We start from the raw sequence: 21,281 nt of genomic DNA, 5'->3' as shown, positions 1-21,281 counted from the left end.
AAGAAGTCATAAGTACATGACATTTGCCAAGCACCCAATTTTTTTTACCAAATGGCCATGAGGATGATGCAACGGTCATAATGTGAAAAATGTCACTCTTTTCACTGCTGTCGTAAGTTCGATCCCTAAACAAGGGGTTGTAAGCGGAGGACCACCTGTGCTTAGATATTCTAGGCCTGACCTGGGATTATTTCAAGTTATTTCTTAATTTAACTACTACAACTGTTTTATTTGTTTACTTTACAGGTAGTCCTTGAGTTACAAATGTAACGGAGCCTGCCCCTTCCATTTGTGACCTGAGGATTTGTAGGAGTGAATCTCGTACCTTGAATGCAATTCACTCCCAGCTTTCACCAGACATTTGCTAATTTAATACGTGGGCGAATGTGCAGCTTGTTAAGTGGACATGAGATATCTTAGGGTGGGGAAGGCCATTAGGGGGGCGTCTAGTGATGAAACAGGCCACCTGCTTCAGAGCACCCAAGCCCCCCCCCACTGAGATACCTCATACTCCCTCCCCTGGAGTCCCCAGAATTGTTTCCCCCCCATCAAATCCTGCCATAGGTAAAGGTAAAGGTTCCCCCGCACATGCGTGCTAGTCGTTTCCGCCTCTAGGGGCCGGTGCTCATCTCCGTTTCAAAGCCGAACAGCCAGCGCTTGTCCGAGGACGTCTCCGTGGTCATGTGGCCGGCATGACTAGAGCCAAAGGCACACGGAACGCTGTTACCTTCCCACCGTAGTGGTCCCTATTTTTCTACTTGCATTTTTATGTGCTTTCGAACTGCTAGGTTGGCAGAAGCTGGGACGAGTAACAGGCGCTCACTCTGTTATGTGGCACTCGGGATTTGACCCGCAAAACTGCCGACCTTCTGATCGACAAGCTCAGCGTCCTAACCCACTGAGCCACCACGTCCCTTATAATCCTGCCATACCAGGTCACTTATCTTGTGAAGATCTGTCTCCACTCCAGCCTCTCTGTTTCTCTTTCTATTCCCGCCAAGAGCAGAATGTCAGTGACACAGAGGGAGGCCTCCGAGGCTGAGAATGGACCTCCGGAGGCCTGCAGAAGCATCTCCGGGCCTCCTTTCTGGGTGGCAGCAGCCCAGAAAAGGCCTCTGATGCCCGTATTGGGACTCTGGAGGTTCGTGGAAGTCTTCCATGGCTTCCATTCTGTCTTCTGTTGAAGAGAACAGAGGCCTAAACTACCATTAGATCATACGAGATCAGTAGCGTGAGATCTCACGCCATTGATCTCGCATGATCTTGCGTTACTTTAGGCCTCCATTCTCTGCAAAAGCACTGAAGGCCTGGATTAGCCAAGAATGCGAAGGATCTCTCGATCTTCGCAAGGTGAATATCCGTAGGCCTAGTGCCTAGGGAGACCTGATGGGGAGTGGGGAAGGAGAGAATAGCCAGGGTGAATGCTGCTGTGCCACTGTGGTCGTTCGTAAGGGTGAACGACTGCCATGGTGCAGCAACATTCGCAATTTCGGTACTTTTTCGTAAACACTAGGGGACACTTATTGTGTAACTTTGAAAGTTTGCTAAGGGGACGCTCGTAACTCGAGGATTACCTGTAGGATGTTTTGGAATGTACACAGGAGGATGGACACTGGGTTATTGACCAGACATTTGGCAGTTTGAGACTCAAGTACTGCATGATGGGACAAGCTCTTGTTCCTAACTCAGCTCCTGTCAACCTAGCAGTTCAAAAGCATGCAAATGCAAGTAGATAAATAGGTACCACTTTGGTGGGAAAGTAACGGTATTCCATGCATCTTGGTGCATAGTCCTGCTGACCACAAGACCACAGAAACATCTTCAAATAATGCTGGCTTCCTTGTCTAAGAAACAGAAATGAGTACCATCCCCTAGAATGTTGTACACTCTTGTTGTACAACCCTCATAGTTACCAGTTTGTTTCTGGATCCACTTCAATTTGTTGGTTATTAACTTTAAAGCCCTATATGGCATGAGTCCAGGGTGTCTGAGGAGTTGTCTCACCATAGTGGATTGGCCTGACCCAATCGCTCCAGCAAAAGGGGTCTGCTGTGCATCCCATTTGTTAAGGAATTCTGGGGTCAACAAGAAGAGACTTTTTTGCTGTGGCCCCCAACATTTGGAACACTCTATCAGCACAGGAGCGATAGGTTGTCCAATTCTTTTGTCCTTCTGGAAGGGTATCAAAGTTAGGTTTTGCCAGCTGGCTTGGCGCCTCAAAGCATTGGCAAGATAAGAAGATCTTATCCTGGTATTGTCTGTCTTTTGGTTCTTTTTTGTATAGTTTTTAAAATTGTAATTGTTTTGTTTATTGATCATGATTGTAAGCCACCCAGTGTTGCCTTTTTGGTGAGATGGGCAGCATGTAACAATAGCAATAGTATTCAGACTTATACACTACCCCATTGCGCTTTATAGCACTCTCTGGGCATTTACAATGTAGAAGCATTATTTGCATATGGCACCCAACAATCTGGGTCTTCCTTTTACCGACCTCAGAAGGATGGAAGGTTAAGTCAACCTTGAACCCTGTCAGGATTGAACTCCAGGCTGTGGGCAGAGTTAGTCTGCAGTACTGCACCTTAAAAACTGTGCCACCAGGGCTCCTGGCATATAAATTTATTTATTTTATTTATTTTTATTACATTTATATCCCGCCCTTCTCCGAAGACTCAGGGCGGCTTACAAGCTTAGCAGTAGCCTTCATTCTATGTATATGCCTGCTTGTTAGGGCTTTCACACACACACACCCCAAGCGGCATTATTACAAAGTCAGCTTAATTGCCCCCAACAATCTGGGTCCTCATTTTACCTACCTCAGAAGGATGGAAGGCTGAGTCAACCTTGAGCCTGGTGGGATGCGAACCTGCACTAATTGCAGGCAGCTGGTGTTACTTAAGGAGGCATCAGCCCACTGCTCCACCAAGGCTCATAATTTAATGAATAAATAAATAAAAACATAGGTCTTTCATGCAACGTCTTAAAGTAGGTGCATTTTCTGAGTTTGAACAACACTGGTAGAGAAAGTAAATAGTTGTTTTAAGTAGTCCCAGCTTCCTTCTTGGATTAAGACACAGCTAACCCCTTTTCCACTGCAATGTTTTCGTTGGGACCTCCTCTCTTCCCAGAAGGGCAAACCTCACAACTTCTGAAAATCAATGCATAATGAAATAAATACCTGATCCTTAATTATTAAATAATCTTAGCAGTGTTTGGCAAGTTGCGTGCAAATATAGATGTTGAAATGATAAATGACTCAAGATAGCTACACCAATCTGAGTGACATTCAAATGAATTTTTATTTCTTTTTTTATTCTTTTTGTGGGGGGGGGGTTTGAGATATTTTTTCCTGGTTATTTAATTGAATTAAACTTACAGTCTTAGTAATTGCAAGATTTTTCATGCGGAAGTGATTGAATGAGTTGGTCTGTTTTGAATGGATTTTGGCATAGAAAATAATAAAAAAAAAATAAAAAAAATATGCCAGGCTAAATGTGAAATGAAGCAACATCTTTCTTGATGTGTATTACTTCAGCAGATGAGTTGTTGTTGTTTTTTTCATTTTGTGTGTATGTATTTGTCATCCACTTACATACAAGCATCAAAGCACTTAAAACTTTTGTGAGAAGGCTGGGCCAAAATCTGAGCAAAATCTGTTTAATTGTCAGGAGAAGATTAATCAATTTGATTATTGTTTTATGGAAATGACTTTTCTCTGATTGGCAACTGAAAACTTTTCTTTCAGTGCCCCTATTCTATTATGTTTTTATTTCTACTCTCATCGTTGCTTTAGATCATGGCAAAATTTACTTTGCTGTTATGGCCATGAGAATATTTTAAATAGCACGTTTCTGTAAATGTGGAAAAATATACTGCTGGTGGGATCTTTGTATCTACTTATTTATATTTGTATTGTCTTTCTCTTTGTGTTTCTACATGCCTATGTTACAGAAGTTTTTATTATTCATCAGCTGTTAATTTGTTCCAGATATTACTCTGATTCTGAGAGATCCCATGGCTTTGTATGCACAGTTTATTGGTTAACATTTCTTGATTTGGAAAAAATAGGAATAATCTAATGCCATGGGCCTAAGAGAGCTAGTATCAGGTACAAGCAACCAGAGCCATTTGTGCAAAGAACCAGAGCTGCTTGTGAATAGCATAATAGCCTAACTCAGTAATTTTCTTCTAAGAATCTCCCCAAACCACTTGCTTTCCCTTGGGAATGACCAGATAAGCTTCGTGGAGCTTGGAGGAGATCAGGTTTAGGCCGCTTGCAACTCCGCAATGATTCCAAACTAGGTCCTCTCTTGACTCCTCCTTCCAGCCTTGCTGACAGTTTCCCAATATCTCATCTCATGAAGAATGTGATTTATTAAGGAATCCATCTTGATATTGGCATTACTAAAGGAGAATTGGGCTGGGCTTTGGCTTCGAATTATTTTCTAAAGGCTTGGTACAGCAATGGGAAATTGTGTTAATAAAATGAACTTAGGTAGGGATTGCGGCTGGAAGCCAAGTAGGTGCAATCTAGCCCAAGAGAATGAGCAGGTGGTCTTACAGGTGCCAATGTAGTGACAGGCAAATTGTGCAGAGCAGAGGAAATCTCACCCCATCTGTCTCTGATCATTCTCCCAAAATAATGTCTCATAAACGTACATGGAGAGATTTGCTATTTGATGGAACCTGACACCTTCTTAGCATCCAATAAATGCATTATTAAATTGATTCCTTTCTATCCCTCTCCCTCCCTTCTCCTTCCCGCTCACTGGCCTTTTCCACTTTCTCTGAATCCTTCAAGACTCTCCTGGGTTTTACTTCAGGCTCTTTGGAAAATTCAGTGAAACGTAAGACCAGCCATGGAAGCGTTTTCAGTTTCCGTCTACGCAGCAGGGAAATGGGTTCAGAGGCAGAGTTTGCTGATGATGATATTAGCACGGTCGGAGACAGTGAAATCCATCGTGGCTCACTGCTAATTCTGAGGAACGGGAGACGGCTAAGTGCACAGAGTCAAGGGATTTATAGCTCTCCGATCTACACATGTAACAGCAAAAGGAACAGCTCGGTGGACTGCAACGGAGTGGTGTCGCTGATTGGCGGTGGAGAAAGCTTGGATCCAACCACTCCAACTGATGTGTTGTTGCCACCAGTCATTGCAGATAAATATGGAACAGCTGACACGGTGGGTCTACCTTTATTGTTGCCTTGTCCTTTGGATTGCCTTTGTCAGCTGCCAAGCTCATGTAGCCTGCCAAATGAACCATAGACTGTGACTTACAGAAGCTTGACAGACAGACAGACCAACAAAAGAAGACATGTGGTAAAAATAGAATATTTACAGAGCCTTGGTGAAGATATTTATATATATATAGCCCATGGCTGGTGGGCTGAGCTAGGCTTGATAGATTATGAGTTTATTGAAGAAATACTTCTGGTAGTTACTGGGGATCGGGATTAAGAATTCTATCCGTTTTCTCTCCAGATGTTATATGCAGATGTCAGGTCCTGATGTTGCAATCTAGATCCTTAATCATTATTAAGATTTGGCTTAAGATGATGATTCAGAGGTCAGAAACTGCTAAAAGTGCTTACCCCTTGTCATCCTTAGGAATCAGCAGTCAAAACATAAGAAGTTGTTGCATTCATTTGTTCTCCAGTAAAGGTAGTCCTCAAATTACAACAGTTCATTTAGTGATGATTCAGAGTTACAAAAGGATAGGGGGAAAAATACTTTTGACTGGTTTTCACACTTAGGACAATTAAGCATCCCCATGGTTATATGGTCAAAATTCAGACACTTGGCAACTGGCATGTATTTATTTATTTATTTATTTATTTATTTATTTATTTATTTATTTATTTATTTATTTATTTATTTATTTTATTACATTTATATACCGCCCTTTCCCGAAGGACTCAGGGCGGTTTACTGGGTAATTAAAACCAAGATACAAAAGTTAAAAACAAGTTTAAAAATTATATTTGTCCCTGTATAAATAAAACCCCAGTTAAAATAAGATTAATCCTCAGCCTGGGCCAGAGAGCTTGAAGAGCCAGGTCTTCAGGCCCTGGCGGAATGAACGGAGGTCGGGGGCAGTCCTCAGCTCCGCTGGCAGCTGATTCCAAAGGGCAGGCACCCCCACTGAGAAGGCCCTATCCCTGGGTGTCGTCCGCCGGCAATCTCTTACCGGCGGCACCCTGAGAAGACCCTCCCTGTGGGAGCGCACTGGACGAAGGGAACTTGATGCCGGCAGCAGGTGTTCCCTCAGATATCCCGGACCCAAGACATGTAGGGCTTTATAGGTCATCACCAGCACCTTGAATCTCACCCGGAGGGCAACCGGAAGCCAATGCAGCTCGCGGAGTAGAGGTGTTACATGGGAGTATCGGGAGACCCCCATCACGACTCGCACGGCCGCATTCTGCACCAGCTGAAGCCTCCGAGTGGTCCTCAAGGGCAGCCCCATGTAGAGAGCGTTGCAGTAGTCTAGACGGGAGGTCACGAGCGCATGAGTGACTGTGCGTAGGGCATCTCGGTCCAGATAGGGTCGCAAGTGGCGCACCAGGCGAACCTGGGCAAAAGCCCCCCTGGTCACGGCTCCTATATGGCACTATCGTGAGGTCATGTGATCACCATTGGTAACCTTTCCAGCTGGCTCCTGCCACGCAAAGTCAATTGGGGAAGCCAAGATTTGCTTAACAATCACATGATTCACTTAACAATTGCAATGACTGGCTTAAGAACAGTGACAAAATAGATCACAAAATGGTGTGAAACAATTGTCTTGCTTAGCAGTAGAAATTTTGGGCTCAGTTGTGCTCATAAATAGAGGTCTAAGTTGTTGCTGCCACTGGGTTGGCTGTCTCACCTTTAGTAAATGTTGCTTTGATTTAACTCTTCTTCAGACTGAAGAAAGACAGTGTATAGCCTAGGGGCGAAAGTGTTGGATTGACCCAAGTTTTAGTCCACCCTCAAGGACAGCGCCTCAGAGGGTGACGTGACAGTATGTCAGCCCAACATAACTTTCTGGGTAACAATAAAGGAGAATATCTGTAGCTCATGGTTGACATGAAGGGTCCTTGGTGTTCTCTGAGCTTCCTTGTTTTCTTGCAGACGTTTCATCAAACTAGTAACATCATCAGTGATAGTAGGGAGTGGGGTTTCTGATCAAGAAGAGAATTAAGGAGAAACTTCCTGAGAGTGAGGACAATGAACCAGCGGAACAGCTTGCCACCAGAAATTGTGGGTGCTCCATCACTGGAGATTTTTAAGAAGAGACTGAACAGTCACCTGTCTGAGATGGTGTAGGTTCTCCTGCTTAAGTGGGAGGTTGGACTAGAAGACCTCCAAGGTCCCAGCTCTATTCTATTCATTCTGGGTTCTTTTGGGGGGAAAAATAGGAGGAAGGAAACTTGAGTTCCTGAACAAAAGGGATATAAATCTAAATATAAATACATAAAAGGACGCGGTGGCTCAGTGGGTTAGGAGGCTGAGCTTGTCGATCAGAAGGTCAGCAGTTTGGCGGGTCGAATCCCGAGTGCCGCGTAGCAGAGTGAGCGCCTGTTACTCGTCCCAGCTTCTGCCAACCTAGCAGTTCGAAAGCACGTAAAAATGCAAGTAGAAAAATAGGGACCACTATGGTGGGAAGGTAACAGCGTTCCGTGCGCCTTTGGCGTCTAGTCATGCCGGCCACATGACCACGGAGACGTCCTCGGACAAGCGCTGGCTGTTCGGCTTTGAAACGGAGATGAGCACCGGCCCCTAGAGTTGGAAACGACTAGCACGCATGTGCGGGGGAACCTTTACCTTTATAAATACATAAGTAATATGTTCAGAGCTCCAGGGCTTGATTCCATGTTTCACTGATCTTGGCTGCCTAAATTGTTCTCTGGGCTTGATTTGTGGATGTTGTTTACATTTCAACTATCCCTGCTTATAATTCAGTGTGGATTTGCTAGTGCAGCAGAATTAAATATTCCTCAGGGATGAAGGCAGAAATGTTGAATCATAGTGATATTATTATGAAGGGAGAACCCGTGAACAGACACAACAGTAGAGTGAAAAAGAGAATACAAAATTGTGACACTTGTTAATATTACAACTGGCTAACTATCTTCATGTTCTCGTGATTCTATTCTGTTTAATTCTATGGAAATACTCTCAGTTAATGTACAGGTGTGCATTCTAATACAACACAAACCTATTTTATATATTATTTTATCATGGAATAATTCACAAAAAGAGGAAATTGCTGATACATGATTACAGAGGGATAACCTGGAGAGGATGTGTAATTACTTGGAAGTTCTGCTGAAATTGTGAAGTGTTGGTTCTCTGTTAGGATTTTGTGGAAGTTTTAACTTCATTTGAAGAAAACCATAGGTCTTAAGCCAATTGAAAGGCCACCAGCAGCAACATGAACAGACTGGAGCCATGTTTCTCAAACTCAGCTGGCTGGGGAATTTTGAGAGTTGGTCCACACAGCTTAAAGTTGCTGAGGTTGAGAATCACTGGAGTAGACAACAGATCATATCTTCATGATGCTTAAAATCCAGCTTTGTCTTTGAAGAGGTCGCCCAATACACTAAGGAACCAACTTGAAAGAAAAAGTTTTTGAAGGCCTGAAGTGATCTCAGTGACTTCTGACATCTGTTGGCCATCACCAACTGACCAGATGTACTCCAGAACATGTCGGATTGTGCAAGCTTTAGGTAGTTAGAGCAGTTCATTTAATGACTGTACAAAGTTACAACAGCACTCGAAAACACAACTTATGGCTGTTTATCATACTTACAACTGTTGTAGAATCCCCATGGTCATATGATCAAAATTCAGATGTTTGGCAATTGGCGATGCATGGGTGAAATTTACAGGTTTTGTAGTCCATCACAGTCCACGAATCCTAAGTGGGATACACCAAAATAAAAATTCAGAGGAAAAAAACCTGAGCTAATATTTCCTTCTAAGATGTGGACCATAAATTGTCATTATCAAAACAGAGTTGGTAAGAAGATGCTGATATTACAGCACTGCCCAATGTCTTCTACTCAACCTACAAAGGAGTGTTCAGCTGATGAGTAATCTTCTATTAATATGTATATTTATTAAAATGTTCACTGGACCATATCAGGAGAACACCAGCAGCTAAATAGCAAGTACAGTCACCCTTCAGTTTAACTCATATACTGCTGTTGTTTCTGCAGGCAAAGATGGGTAAGGTTCTTCCTTTTCACTTCAATCAGCAGGAGCTGAGAATCCTCAGTATTAGTAAAATGGATATTGGTCTAAATCCTTTGGAAGCTGCTGAGAATATTATCCCTGATTCTTGAATGATGTGTAAATTTGCACAAAAATAGCTAATGCAAATGGTGCTAATTATGGCTTCTCCTCAATTAAAATTGTCTTCAGAGAGTATGCCTACCCTGGATCCCATATCAGAGATGCAGTGGTTGAAGCATCACAGCGGAAAGAACCAGATTCTCACTTCAGAGTTCAATTAGCTACTTTATTTCTCATGCTTATTTCACAGGAATCTTCCCAGAATGGCACTCGGTACCTGGGCCAGACTAGTGTAGTTTCAATGGCATCCAATCGGGGTCAGATCTTGTCCTCTTGTCCCTACATAAAAAGTCTAAACTAATTCCCCTCTTGACTCCTCCCCCTGACTCAGCAGGTCTTTCTCTGATAGTTGTATTCTAATTCTGTACAATATGGTCCATTTAATATTCCTGCTGTGGGCTAACCTGTCTTCCCTTGGCTACATCTTGTTGCCCTGTCTCCCAAGTCATTCTCACATATCACTGTTTCCTGCCAATAGGTGGGCCCTTGTCTGGGTCCTTCTCCAAACACCACTATTGGAACTGACCACAGAGGAAGGAAACCCCCCTCGTTTCCTTCTGAATGCCTGGTTATTTGTTTGTATCCTGACTTTATTATTTTTACAAATAACTCAAGGCTGTGAATGTACACTTTCCTCCTCTATTTTTCCCACGACAAAGATGTCCTGTGAGATAGGTTGGGCTAGAGAGAGTGACTGGCCCAAATTTACCCAATCAGCTTTCATGATAAAATGGAACTAGAACTCATGATCGCCTAGTGATTTGCCCAAAGTCTTCCAGCAGGCTTTCATGCCTAAGGTGGGACTTGAACTCAAACTCCTGGCGATTGGCCAAAAGTCATGCAGTCAGCTTTGATGCCTAAGGAAGGATTTGAACTCAGTTTTCCATAGTGATTCGTCCAACATCACCCAGTAAGAGTTCATACTAAGGCAGGACTAGAACTCAAGGTCTCCTGGTGATCGGCCGAAAATTATCCAACTGGCTTTCATGCCAAAGAGAATTGAACACACAATCTCTCATTTTCTAAACTGGTGCCTTAAATTAATAGTATTGAAAGCCACTGAGAGAACCCAAAAAACCAGGATACTATCCGGGCTCCACCAGAGGTTATCCACAATTGTTGGTGTGTTGTTGGAATCTCAACAAGTGAACTGCTTAGACTATTTTGGCAAAGGTAGCCCTCTGTATGATCTTCCTCAATCTATGTGTCTAAAAAGAGGTACTGTTGTGATTCAGGGTCAGCCTGTGGGTTCGGCAGTTGGGTCGGACGACTCAGAGGAGGAGGAGAGGGGTGTTGAAGAGCTTGCTGAGGATGGCCTTGAGGCTCTGCAGAGCCCTCAGCCAGCCCCCTCCCACCTGGTCACAACGGAGACCCAGCTGTGTGAGCCTGACAGCGTGGATGAAGATGACCCACAGCTGGCCCTGTTCAAGGACGCCCGACGCAGGAGGCAGTCAAGCAGGAGTAAACAGAGGAAGGCAATGGGGCACCTCGGAAGGAGGCAGAGAGAAGCCACGCCCTGAACTGTATAAAAGGGGAATGTGTGGGAGGGCTGGTTTGCTGAAGGCAACCGCTTGGATAGTTCCTGTTTCATAGCTCCTGTTTCATGGTTGGTGTCTGTTTTATGTTAATAAATTTGGCAGGCTTTATTCCAGCCTCTTGCCATTTGTAAAGGGGTTGTCCCTGCTTTTTCTGCAGGGCCGGTAGCAGGCTGGTACAGAACAGGTACAAAAAAAAAAACCCACCCCTCATTCCCGCTCAAAGTATTTTGATGCAAATTGCATATGGATCAATTGTTCTATAAATATGTAAGCAAAAATAAAAATATTTCAAATGGAATTTATCTTAATATGGCAATCTTTATTGCCATTTCCAGTAAAATGAAGCCAATAGCTTTATTGTTTACACTTGTGCTTAAAACTTTATAAAACTAAAATATTAATAAAAATTAAAAGTAGAATAGAATAGAATAGAATAGAATAGAATAGAATAGAATAGAATAGAATAGAATAGAATAGAATAGAATAGAATAGAATAGAATAACAGAGTTGGAAGGGACCTTGGAGGTCTTCTAGTCCAACCCCCTGCGTATGGCTTGACTCCCTCTTCTTTGTGGCAGACCCTGAGATATTGGAACACTGCTATCATGTCACCCCATACTCTGTCTTTTCATTAAACATATATATATATATTAATAAAAATATGTTAATATAATAATGCAAATAACAATGGCGATCACCATAGCTTGTACTACCAATACTTATAAAAATTGTAATATAATCATAGGAAGATAAACTAGTTGAAATTCAAGGTCATTTCTTTTTTCTAAGTTAATATTGAGTAGTATTCTGGTGTCTTACACTTTAATTCTTTTCTTTTTTTTGAAAAAGGTAAATAATTTTTTTAAAACAATCTGCATTACATTGTTGTTTGCAGCTTTCTCTGGCAAAAAGTTTTGAATTAAACATTTCCCACAATACATAGTTTTTAATATAAATCTATGGCAAGCCTTCTTAAAACCATATTTATTAAGCACAGGTGCTTTTTAACATGAAGTTTTCTGATGTAAGCTCTTTTTTCTGCCTTTGCATAATGATTATACATATAAATTCATCGCACATTGCCTTTACATAAATTATGGGGAAAGTTTTCAACAACAGCTGCCTTATCATCTCCCCAGTCCTATTCTATGTGATGTTAACAATATCTTTTAAAAACTCTCATTATTTCATTGAGAGTCACCTTTGAAAGCCTCTTTGATTTTTATGAGTTCATTACAGTTTTATAAATCTTATTACTTGCATACATTTCAAAATGTAATGTTTCCTCTTAAACTCTGTTGTTGGCGAGTGTGAGAAAGAACAAAAACGCTTTTGCTAGTTTATTGTGATTGTTCCAGTTTCCTTAGCCTACGTTGGTCATTGCTTCATTTTGAGCCAGCAGTGATAAAGATGGGAAATTTTAATTCCATTTATATCCCGCCCTTCTCCGAAGACTCAGGGCGGCTTACAAGCTTAGCAGTAGCCTTCATTCTATGTATATGCCTGCTTGCTAGGGCTTTCACACACACACCCCAAGCGGCATTATTGCAAAGTCAGCTTAATTGCCCCCCACAATCTGGGTCCTCATTTTACCCACCTCGGAAGGATGGAAGGCTGAGTCAACCTTGAGCCTGGTGGGACTCGAACCTGCACTAATTGCAGGCAGCTGGTGTTACTTAAGGAGGCGTTAGCCCACTGCTCCACCAAGGCAGTTGCCATTTTGATTTCTGATCATACTGGAAAAAAATAAAATGGTAAGTGGTTATTTTTGCAGATGCCACGGAAAAGTAATACCATCCACAAATAATGATGGACCCTAAAAAGAATACCCATTTATTACCAATGGTGTTTGTTTCAGAACAAATGGGGGAGGGGAACCAAATTGAAGATTTTTTTTTATTGGCGAGTTGATTTATTGTTGGAGATTTTTCCTGACAAGTTTTTTCTCTCCCTTTTCCGTCTGCAATTTATTTATTTTTATTTATTTTAATTCCATTTATATCCCGCCCTTCTCCGAAGACTCAGGGCGGCTTACAAGCTTAGCAGTAGCCTTCATTCTATGGATATGCCTGCTTATTAGGGCTTTCACACACACTCCAAGCGGCATTATTACAAAGTCAGCATAATTGTCCCCAACAATCTGGGTCCTCATTTTACCTACCTCAGAAGGATGGAAGGCTGAGTCAACCTTGAGCCTGGTGGGATGCGAACCTGCACTAATTGCAGGCAGCTGGTGTTACTTAAGGAGGCATCAGCCCACTGCTCCACCAAGGCAATGAACAGAAGAAATGAGAAACATGCTATAAATTAGTGTGGGGGGTTATTAATATATATATATATATATATATATATATATATATATATATATATATATATATATATATATATTTAATGAAAAGACAGAGTAGGGGGTGACATGATAGCAGTGTTCCAATATCTCAGGGTCTGCCACAAAGAAGAGAGAGTCAAGCCATATGCAGGGGGTTGGACTAGATGACCTCAAAGGTCCCTTCCAGCTCTATTCCATTCTATTCTGTGGCAGGCCAACCAGCAGGGTTGTTGTTGTGGGGAGGAGGAAGTATTAGGTATGTTCCCCATGATGAGTTATTTGTAAAAAACAAAAGCATGGTGCAAACAAACAAAATTAGTTATTACCCCATCTCGGATCCAAGGAGAGGTGAACCATATTTCCTGAAAGATCTTTTGGATTTAGAAACATGTGTTTGTCATAGTAGAGAGCATTCTATACTTGACCCTTTGGAATTTGTTAAAATGGACAGTTGTCTGATCGTTTTAATTCAATATGAAACATGAGCCAAGGGAAAATTTCTATATAACTTTGGAGCTGTGCATTCTTTTTTTTTACTCTGTTGGTACACAACTTCCTTTCCACATAATTTATGCTTGAGTGGCCTTGTGCCAGCAGCCTTTTCATCACAGGAAATGTCTTCCAAAGTAGATTTGTGTTAAACAGTTCAGCCATCTTAGACATATCGGGCATATCTCCTATTCTGCAAAACACAGCACTTGCCTGCCATAGATCCACTCCTACAATTACTACACCTGCTAGCATCTATGTGTCATTTAGAAACATTAGCAGAAGTGGAGTTTGGAAAAACAAAGATCTCCTACATGCCAAAATGACAGATGAATATATTCAAAAGGCACCACAGGGAACTCTTAACCACCACAAGAGAACAAAAACGGAGTTAACTTTAGCAAGCCTGGACTCTTTCCTAATGATTTCAGGGGGTGGGTGGTGGGTAGGAGGGTAACCTAGATTTGTCCATTAGACAACATAACTATATATAGGTAGTCCTCGACTTATAACCAAATTGAGCCAAACATTTCTGTTACTGAGCAAGACAGCTGCTAAGTGATTTTTGCCCCATTTTATGATGTTTTTTTGTCACAATTGTTAAATGAATCACTGAAATCGTTTAGTCGGAAACACTGTTGTTAAGTTAATCTGTCTACAATCCGCTAGATGCTGTCAAGCGTGGTTAATAACAAGAGATTCTGGAGGACATGATCCACACAACATCTGAAGTGTCACAAATCCCTATTCCTGCAGCTTTGACACAAGCAAGATCCTTGAAACACATTATTTGATTGTTTAATTGAAATCTTCATGAGCTTCTTGTTTATGGAGTATTTCTTGAGTTGGGTTAGGTTACCTTCTGTAGATGGATGGTCTGGCTTTTCGATAGGACATTGATTTTTCCTTCTTTGTCTATTGGGCAGGATGTGGTAAGTAGATGAGACAGAGTAGTGAATGAGGGTTATTAGTCTTTCTGGGCTACAGTCTATGATTCTGGTGTCCTCCAGGCTGAAGTTCTGGCTCTTATCCCTATGCTGCTGCTGAATGATATAACCCAACAACCAGGGGGAAGATTAGTGTGTGTTTATCAATTATAGATCGCTGCCCATTTTCACTTCAGTCATAACTAGCTAATAATCTTTTGGCTTTGAGGAAACGTTCATACCAGAGACTTCACTTCTTTGGAAATACTGTAGATGTGGGAATAAAGGCAAACCAATGAAAAAAAAATAAAATCTTATTCAGGCACATAAGATATGCTTTGTGTAGCTTACATGCACTATTCATGGGATGTGTTTCTTGACCCAGACCTCCATTTCTGAAGACCTGAACAAGAGGCAGCTTCTGTCACCCCAACGTCTTTCAATGGAACATCCTGAGGAACACTTTCATAGGCAACGTGCTGTGAGCGCCGTCAGCATCATTACCAGTGCCCTGGAAGGTAAGACTTCCCTGTGATACTGTACCTAGAACAGACGTCTCCAAATCTGACAACTTTAAGACTTGTGGACTACATCTCCCAGAATTCCCCCGCTACTGTGGCAGAGCAAGGAATTCTGGGAGTTTAAGGTTCCAAGTCTTTAAAGTTGCTAGGTTTGGAGACACTTGACTAGAATACCACGAATATCATGACACAGGCAGTCCTTGACTTACAACGGCTTGTTTAATGACCATTAAAAATTACAACGGCCTTGGAAAAAGTAATTTATGATTCGTACTCACATTTACAATCATTGCACCGCTCTCCAAGGTTATCGTGTAATTGTAATATAAGAACTTGGCAGCCGGCTCGCATTTATGACCGGTTGCAGCATCCCAGGGTCACATGGTCATGATTTGTAACTTTTCTTGCTGATTTCTGGCAAAGGACACCCATTAGGGAGAAGCTGGTTCACTTAATGACCTTATAATTCATTTAGCCTCCACAATGGTTCTCTTAATGATTGCCATAGAAGTGGTTATAAAATTGATTTAGGGTCACGATGACTTATAATGGAAATGCTGGTCCCGCTTGTGGTTGTAAATCGAGGACTACCTGTATAGAATAGAATATCAGGTCATGCACCACTTTGCGGATTGTTTGCTGAATGTATCAGCTTTCCTCTAATCTAATAGCTTCCAGATGCATTGGGACTACAACACCCAGAATTCCTAGGCAGCATTTCTTAAGCTCTGGGGGTTGCAGTCACAGCGCATCAGATGGATGTGGGGAATGTGTCCTAAATGAAAGCTGCTCTAAGAGATCTTTATGTAACCTTTGGGAAAGAAATTCTGCCAATCTCCTCTTAATAGGATTTTGTATTGTTTCATTCAGAAGCAATGTTTGGTTAACTCCTAGCAGCTCAGAATTACACAGAGCAGTTGTACAAATATCGACTTAGAAGTAGGTAAGTTACATAATATGGTCTGAATTTAAATCACTTACTATAGTGTGGAAATTGCCTTGCAAAGTGCATAGATACCATTGTTGTGGCATACTGCAGGTTATTTTGGTGATGACACACAACCGTTAGATGCTCCCCTTGTCCGTGATTCTATGGATACTTTTCACACCAGATAGCTTTACCCTTCCGAATGTATGTCATCAACAGCTGGGAAAGAGTACAGGTAGTGCTCAACTGACCACCACAATTGATCCCAGAACCTCTGTTGCTAAGACAGTTTTTAAGCCAGTTTCGTTTATGACCTTTCTTGCCACAGTGGTTAACTGAATCATTGCAATTGTTAAGTTAGTAATGTGGTTGTTAAATGAGTCTTGGTTCCCCATTGATTTTGCTTGTTGGAAGTGTTGAAAGAAAAGTCTTCATCAGGGTCCAGTCCAAGCCGGGAATAAACAACATGGTGACTGTTTTAAAAAGAAGGTTGTAGTTTATTGAAGAGGAGAGCCAGACAGGAAGATGGCTCTGGAAGAAAAGAGAGTGAGCACATGTAGGGAGTGGGGTTTTATACCCTCTGGAGCCTTTTGTTTGGAGTTGTTCCTGTGGCATGAACTTTGGCTTGAGTCTGAGTGTGTCCCTTTGGCACTTATGAGTTTATCCTATTATGTCCTGTCTTAAGAGTTTGGGTGGGTTATGTAGATTTTAGGTGTCTTTGTCTTCAACCTTCCTGGGTTATTTATCTGCATTTCTACAGAGCTGGTTTCTGCTTGGGGGAGGGAGACTTGGGGATATTAAGAAAAAAAAACTGGGCATGTTTTTCTGCCTCTTTAAGATCCTTTGAGGAAATATATTTTTCTGCTCTTTTAATATTTCCTTCTCTGGGGGGGGGGCTGGCTTCCCACAGAAGTCTGCAAAAGACAACCACGTGACCCGGAGACACTGCAACTGCCATAAATATATGCCAGTCCCAAAACGTTCAAAATTCCAAACTTTTGATCAAGGACTACCTTGCACATACTGCACTGCATATTGGCACTTCCTTTCCATCCACAGTTTCCCAGGGGTAATTTTGTACCCGGTCTACTTAGATGTAAATTTGGTAGAAGTAAGGGCAAAAAAGACGGAGGCATTTAGGATTGGCTCTGTGCCAAGGCTATGGAAATTATAGCCCTCCGGATGATGCCCAATTACCACTCTTAGGAGTCCTGCCCAATGGAGCCAATAGCAGACAATATTAGAAGTTGTATTTTAGCAGTGCCTGAAGGCATACGGATCTTTATTCTTTTTTCTAAACCAAGACAAGGCCTTCAGAATATTGTGGCTTCAATTATCACATTCTTGAAAACATATCCTAACTCTTTTGAAATTTTATTGCTTTTTTAAATGAAAGAAACGCATCCAATTCTTTTTTTCAAATGCAAGATAATTAAGTAAAAAGAGCAAATACAACTTCGGCATATATTCATATGAACATGTAAGTCATCTCGAGAAATTAAAAATGTAATATTTCTACTCAAAAAGACAAAGGTACAGCTAATCCTTAGGTTAACAACAACAGTTGGGACCAGGATTGCTGTCACTAAGTCGTGTGTTTATAAAGTGCAGAGTCACGTGACTACATGGTTTAGTTTAGTTCTTGTTGCCATCCTAATCTCAAGCTGCATAAGAAGCAAATTGCAGAAGAGCAGGCAGAACTTGGGGGGGGGGCAGGGTTAAGTGATTAGTCTGTCTACAGTTGTAATGTTACCAAAAATGTTACCACAACCCCTCTTGAATTGTATTGATCCTTTGTGGTTGTTGTTAGCTGCGAAGTCATGTCCGACCCATTGCGACCCTATGGTCAACGTTCCTCCAGGCTTTCCTGTCCTCTACCATCTTCTGGAGTCCATTTAAGCTCACGCCTCCTGCTTCAGTGACTCCATCCAGCCACCTCATTCTCTGTCGTCCCCTTCTTCTCTTGCCCTCAATCTTTCCCAGCATTAGGCTCTTCTCCAGTGAGTCCTTCCTTCTCATTAGGTGGCCAAAGTATTTGAGTTTCAACTCCAGGATCTGGCCTTCTAAAAAGCAGTCAGGGTTGATCTCCTCTAGGACTGACTGGTTTGATCACCTTGCAGTCCAAGGGACTCGCAGGAGTCTTCTCCAGCACCATAGTTCAGTGTTGATCCTTACCTGGTGCCAATTTACTACTGAACTTTAATTGACTTGATACTTGGGTATAAGCTTGAGCAACAGATCTTCTGAACTGCAAGTTATGGTCCTGATGTTCTGCACCTGACACAAATGGCAGGAATCCCAAATAAGGAGCATATGACTTCTGGGGCAGGGAGGGTGCTAGGAAGGCCTAGCCCACTATATGTGTGTCAAAGAAGGCTGGAGAGGATTGGGGGGGGTATTGCTGGTGGGAGTGATTTACTATAGCAAATTGTGAGTTTTCCTGGTGGCTTCCCCATTGACTTTGCTTTGGGGAAGCTGGCAAGAATGTTGCAAATAACAATCATGTGACTGCAATTGCTGAAATTACAGGGATCAGTTGTATGCCCATTTTTTAGCACCACCTTAATTTGTAATGGTTGCTAAACAAATGGATGTAAACGTAAATGTAAATGCAATATTTTAAGAATTTTTTTTTTGCTCATACAGGTAAGAAATATCAGCATTCAATTTTTCCCTAGGGCAACAGTTACTGTATTACTGGATACCAAAATACCAATTGGATGCTAAAAGCATCTGATCCTGAATAGGTTGAAATATATGAATGTAAATGAATAAATAAAATCTACTGAAGACTGCAGTAAATGCCTTTATTTCCTTTCCTGCATCCAACTACTGCCACTTACCCCACCACATGCTCTGTTCCTTCTTACTTAGAGCTTGAGGAATCTCAACAAAAATGTCCTCCTTGCTGGAATCAGTTTGCAGTAAAATTTCTCATATGGGATTGCTGCCCAATGTGGCTCTTGATCAAGGAGAAAGTCAAGTTCATCATTATGGATCCTTTCAGCGACCTCACAATCACCCTTTGCATTGTGATGAACACACTCTTCATGGCCATGGATCACTACAAGATGACGAAAGAATTTGAGGAAGTGCTCAACGTTGGGAATCTGGTACGTAGGTCGTGCTTCATGTCTTGCTTCCTTCCTCCAACTGATAGTCTTCAGGTATGCTTGAGCCACGTCTCCCAGAATTATTTTTAATCATGCTCTGGGAATTACTATCTCAGCGCATCTGGTTAGGAAGTGAATAATTCATTCCAACAGGAAGATAAATGAAATGACATGATGGAGCAGATCAAGAGCCTATGTAACCCAGTTGCCTATATTTAACAATGGTCAGTCATATGGCTTGGGTGTGTCTTATTATTGTCATCTCTGTTCACAAGGCATAGATTTATCAATTTGCTTATTTTTATTTATTGTTAAATGTATATGGCTGCTCACCTCACCCAGAATAATAGAGTTGGAGGGGACCTTGAAGGTCTTCAACCTCCTACTCAATCAGGAGGCCCTTTATCATTCTGGGCAAATGGCTGTCCAATCACTTCTTAAAAATCTCCAGTGATGACGCACCCACAACTTCTGAAGGCAAACCATTCCACTGATTTTTTGTTCCCCCTACCAGGAAATCTCTCCTTAGTTCTAGGTTGCTCCTCTCTTTGGTTAGTTTCCATCCATTGCTTCTTGTGGAGCAGTGGGCTAATGCCTCCTTAAGTAACACCAGCTGCCTGCAATTAGCGCAGGTTCGAGTCCCACCAGGCTCAAGGTTGACTCAGCCTTCCATCCTTCTGAGGTAGGTAAAATGAGGACCCAGATTGTTGGGGGCAATTAAGCTGACTTTGTAACAATGCCGCTTGGGTGTGTGTATGAAAGCCCTAATAAGCAGGCATATACATAGAATGAAGGCTACTGCTAAGTTTGTAAGCCGCCCTGAGTCTTCGGAGAAGGGCGGGATATAAATGGAATTAAAATAAAAAAAAATAAAAAAAATTGTCCTGCTTTCAGTTCTTTGGAGAACAGGTTGAATCCCTCTTCTTTGTTGCAACCCCTCAAATATTGAAACACTGCTATCATGTCACACCTAGGTCCTCTCTTTATTAGACTAGTCATACCCAGTTCCTTCAACTGTTCTTCATATGTTTTAGCCTCTAGTCCTCCTGTGACTCTGGGCAGGTAACAAGGTTGAAAATCCAAAAAAAAAAAAAGTACAAAATAATTTTTAAAAGTTCCACAAAAGTTATTAAAAAAAGAATAAAAGCGTTTAAAACCATTAAGACCATGCTATTGTTTTTTATGCTAGTAGTATTACTATGGGCAAGATGCAATTAGTTTTAGGAAGAAAAAAAAGGGGGGAAACTGAGGCAAAATTCTGCACTTCATGTAATGTTAGCACATCACCATCCTGACCCATGTAGCTCCTAAAAAGGAAAATAAACAAAAAGATGTTGCCACAAAGAGATGGCGCTTTAGCTATATAAGCTAATAACAGCTGATTACTTCCTATTAAACCTTCTTACTGTCCTTCACAGATGATGAACAGCCAAAGTTGCAAAATTGTGACCTAACTTAAGGGTTAAAAAAGTGTGCCCCGTGGTTTGCAAATGCCTATCGTCCCTTGAGACCTCACGTAATGAGGTGGGGTCAAAACTATGGAATACTTTTTGCAGTTTGATTAAATGACAGGTTTTTCACCACTTATATAACTTTGAAGGGCATTAACTGTAAATAATAGTTGTGAGTTTAGGTTCCTTGATGCTCTCTCTGAGCTCGATTGTTTGATTGTTTTCTTGAAGACGTTTCATTACTCATCGAGATAACATCAGTCTACCGGTAGCTGGATAATTGTTGGATAATGAAACATCTGCAAGAAAACAGCCAAGCTCAGAGAGCACCAAGGATCCCATAGTTCAACTCTGCATTACAAATATTGTCTTCTATTGATAGTTGTATTTCCAAAATTGCTGAGATGTTACCAAATGCAGGAATTTATGCGGTTTATGTGAAACAGGATCACTCTTTTTACATAACCCCTAGCAGACATCGGTGGTTATATATAGAACATAGAATCACAGGGCTGGAAGGGACCTTGAAGATCTTCTAGTCCAACTCTGCTCTCAAGGCAGGACACCTTATACCATCTCCATCAAATGTTTTCCACTCTATTTTTGAAGACCTCTAGCCATGGAGCACTCACGATTCCAGGAGGAA

General features: G+C 41.7%; 1 protein-coding gene across 1 annotated transcript in view; it reads left to right on the top strand.

The window, feature by feature from the left end:
- LOC310648908 (sodium channel protein type 5 subunit alpha-like) overlaps window positions 1-21,281 on the top strand; it is a gene marked incomplete at its 3' end in the record, with an annotated part of 422,981 nt that overhangs the window by 207,947 nt on the left and 193,753 nt on the right. The window contains 3 exon segments of the mRNA XM_083377037.1: window positions 4,802-5,182; window positions 15,008-15,140; window positions 18,946-19,184. Coding sequence (XP_083233163.1) covers window positions 4,802-5,182; window positions 15,008-15,140; window positions 18,946-19,184 — 753 coding nt within the window.

The sequence above is a fragment of the Vipera ursinii genome (genome assembly GCF_947247035.1).
Source record: "Vipera ursinii genome assembly, chromosome: Z".
Taxonomy (NCBI): Eukaryota; Metazoa; Chordata; class Lepidosauria; order Squamata; family Viperidae; genus Vipera; species Vipera ursinii.
Note: the sequence above shows the minus strand (reverse complement) of the source record. Positions and strands in the feature narration are given on the sequence as shown.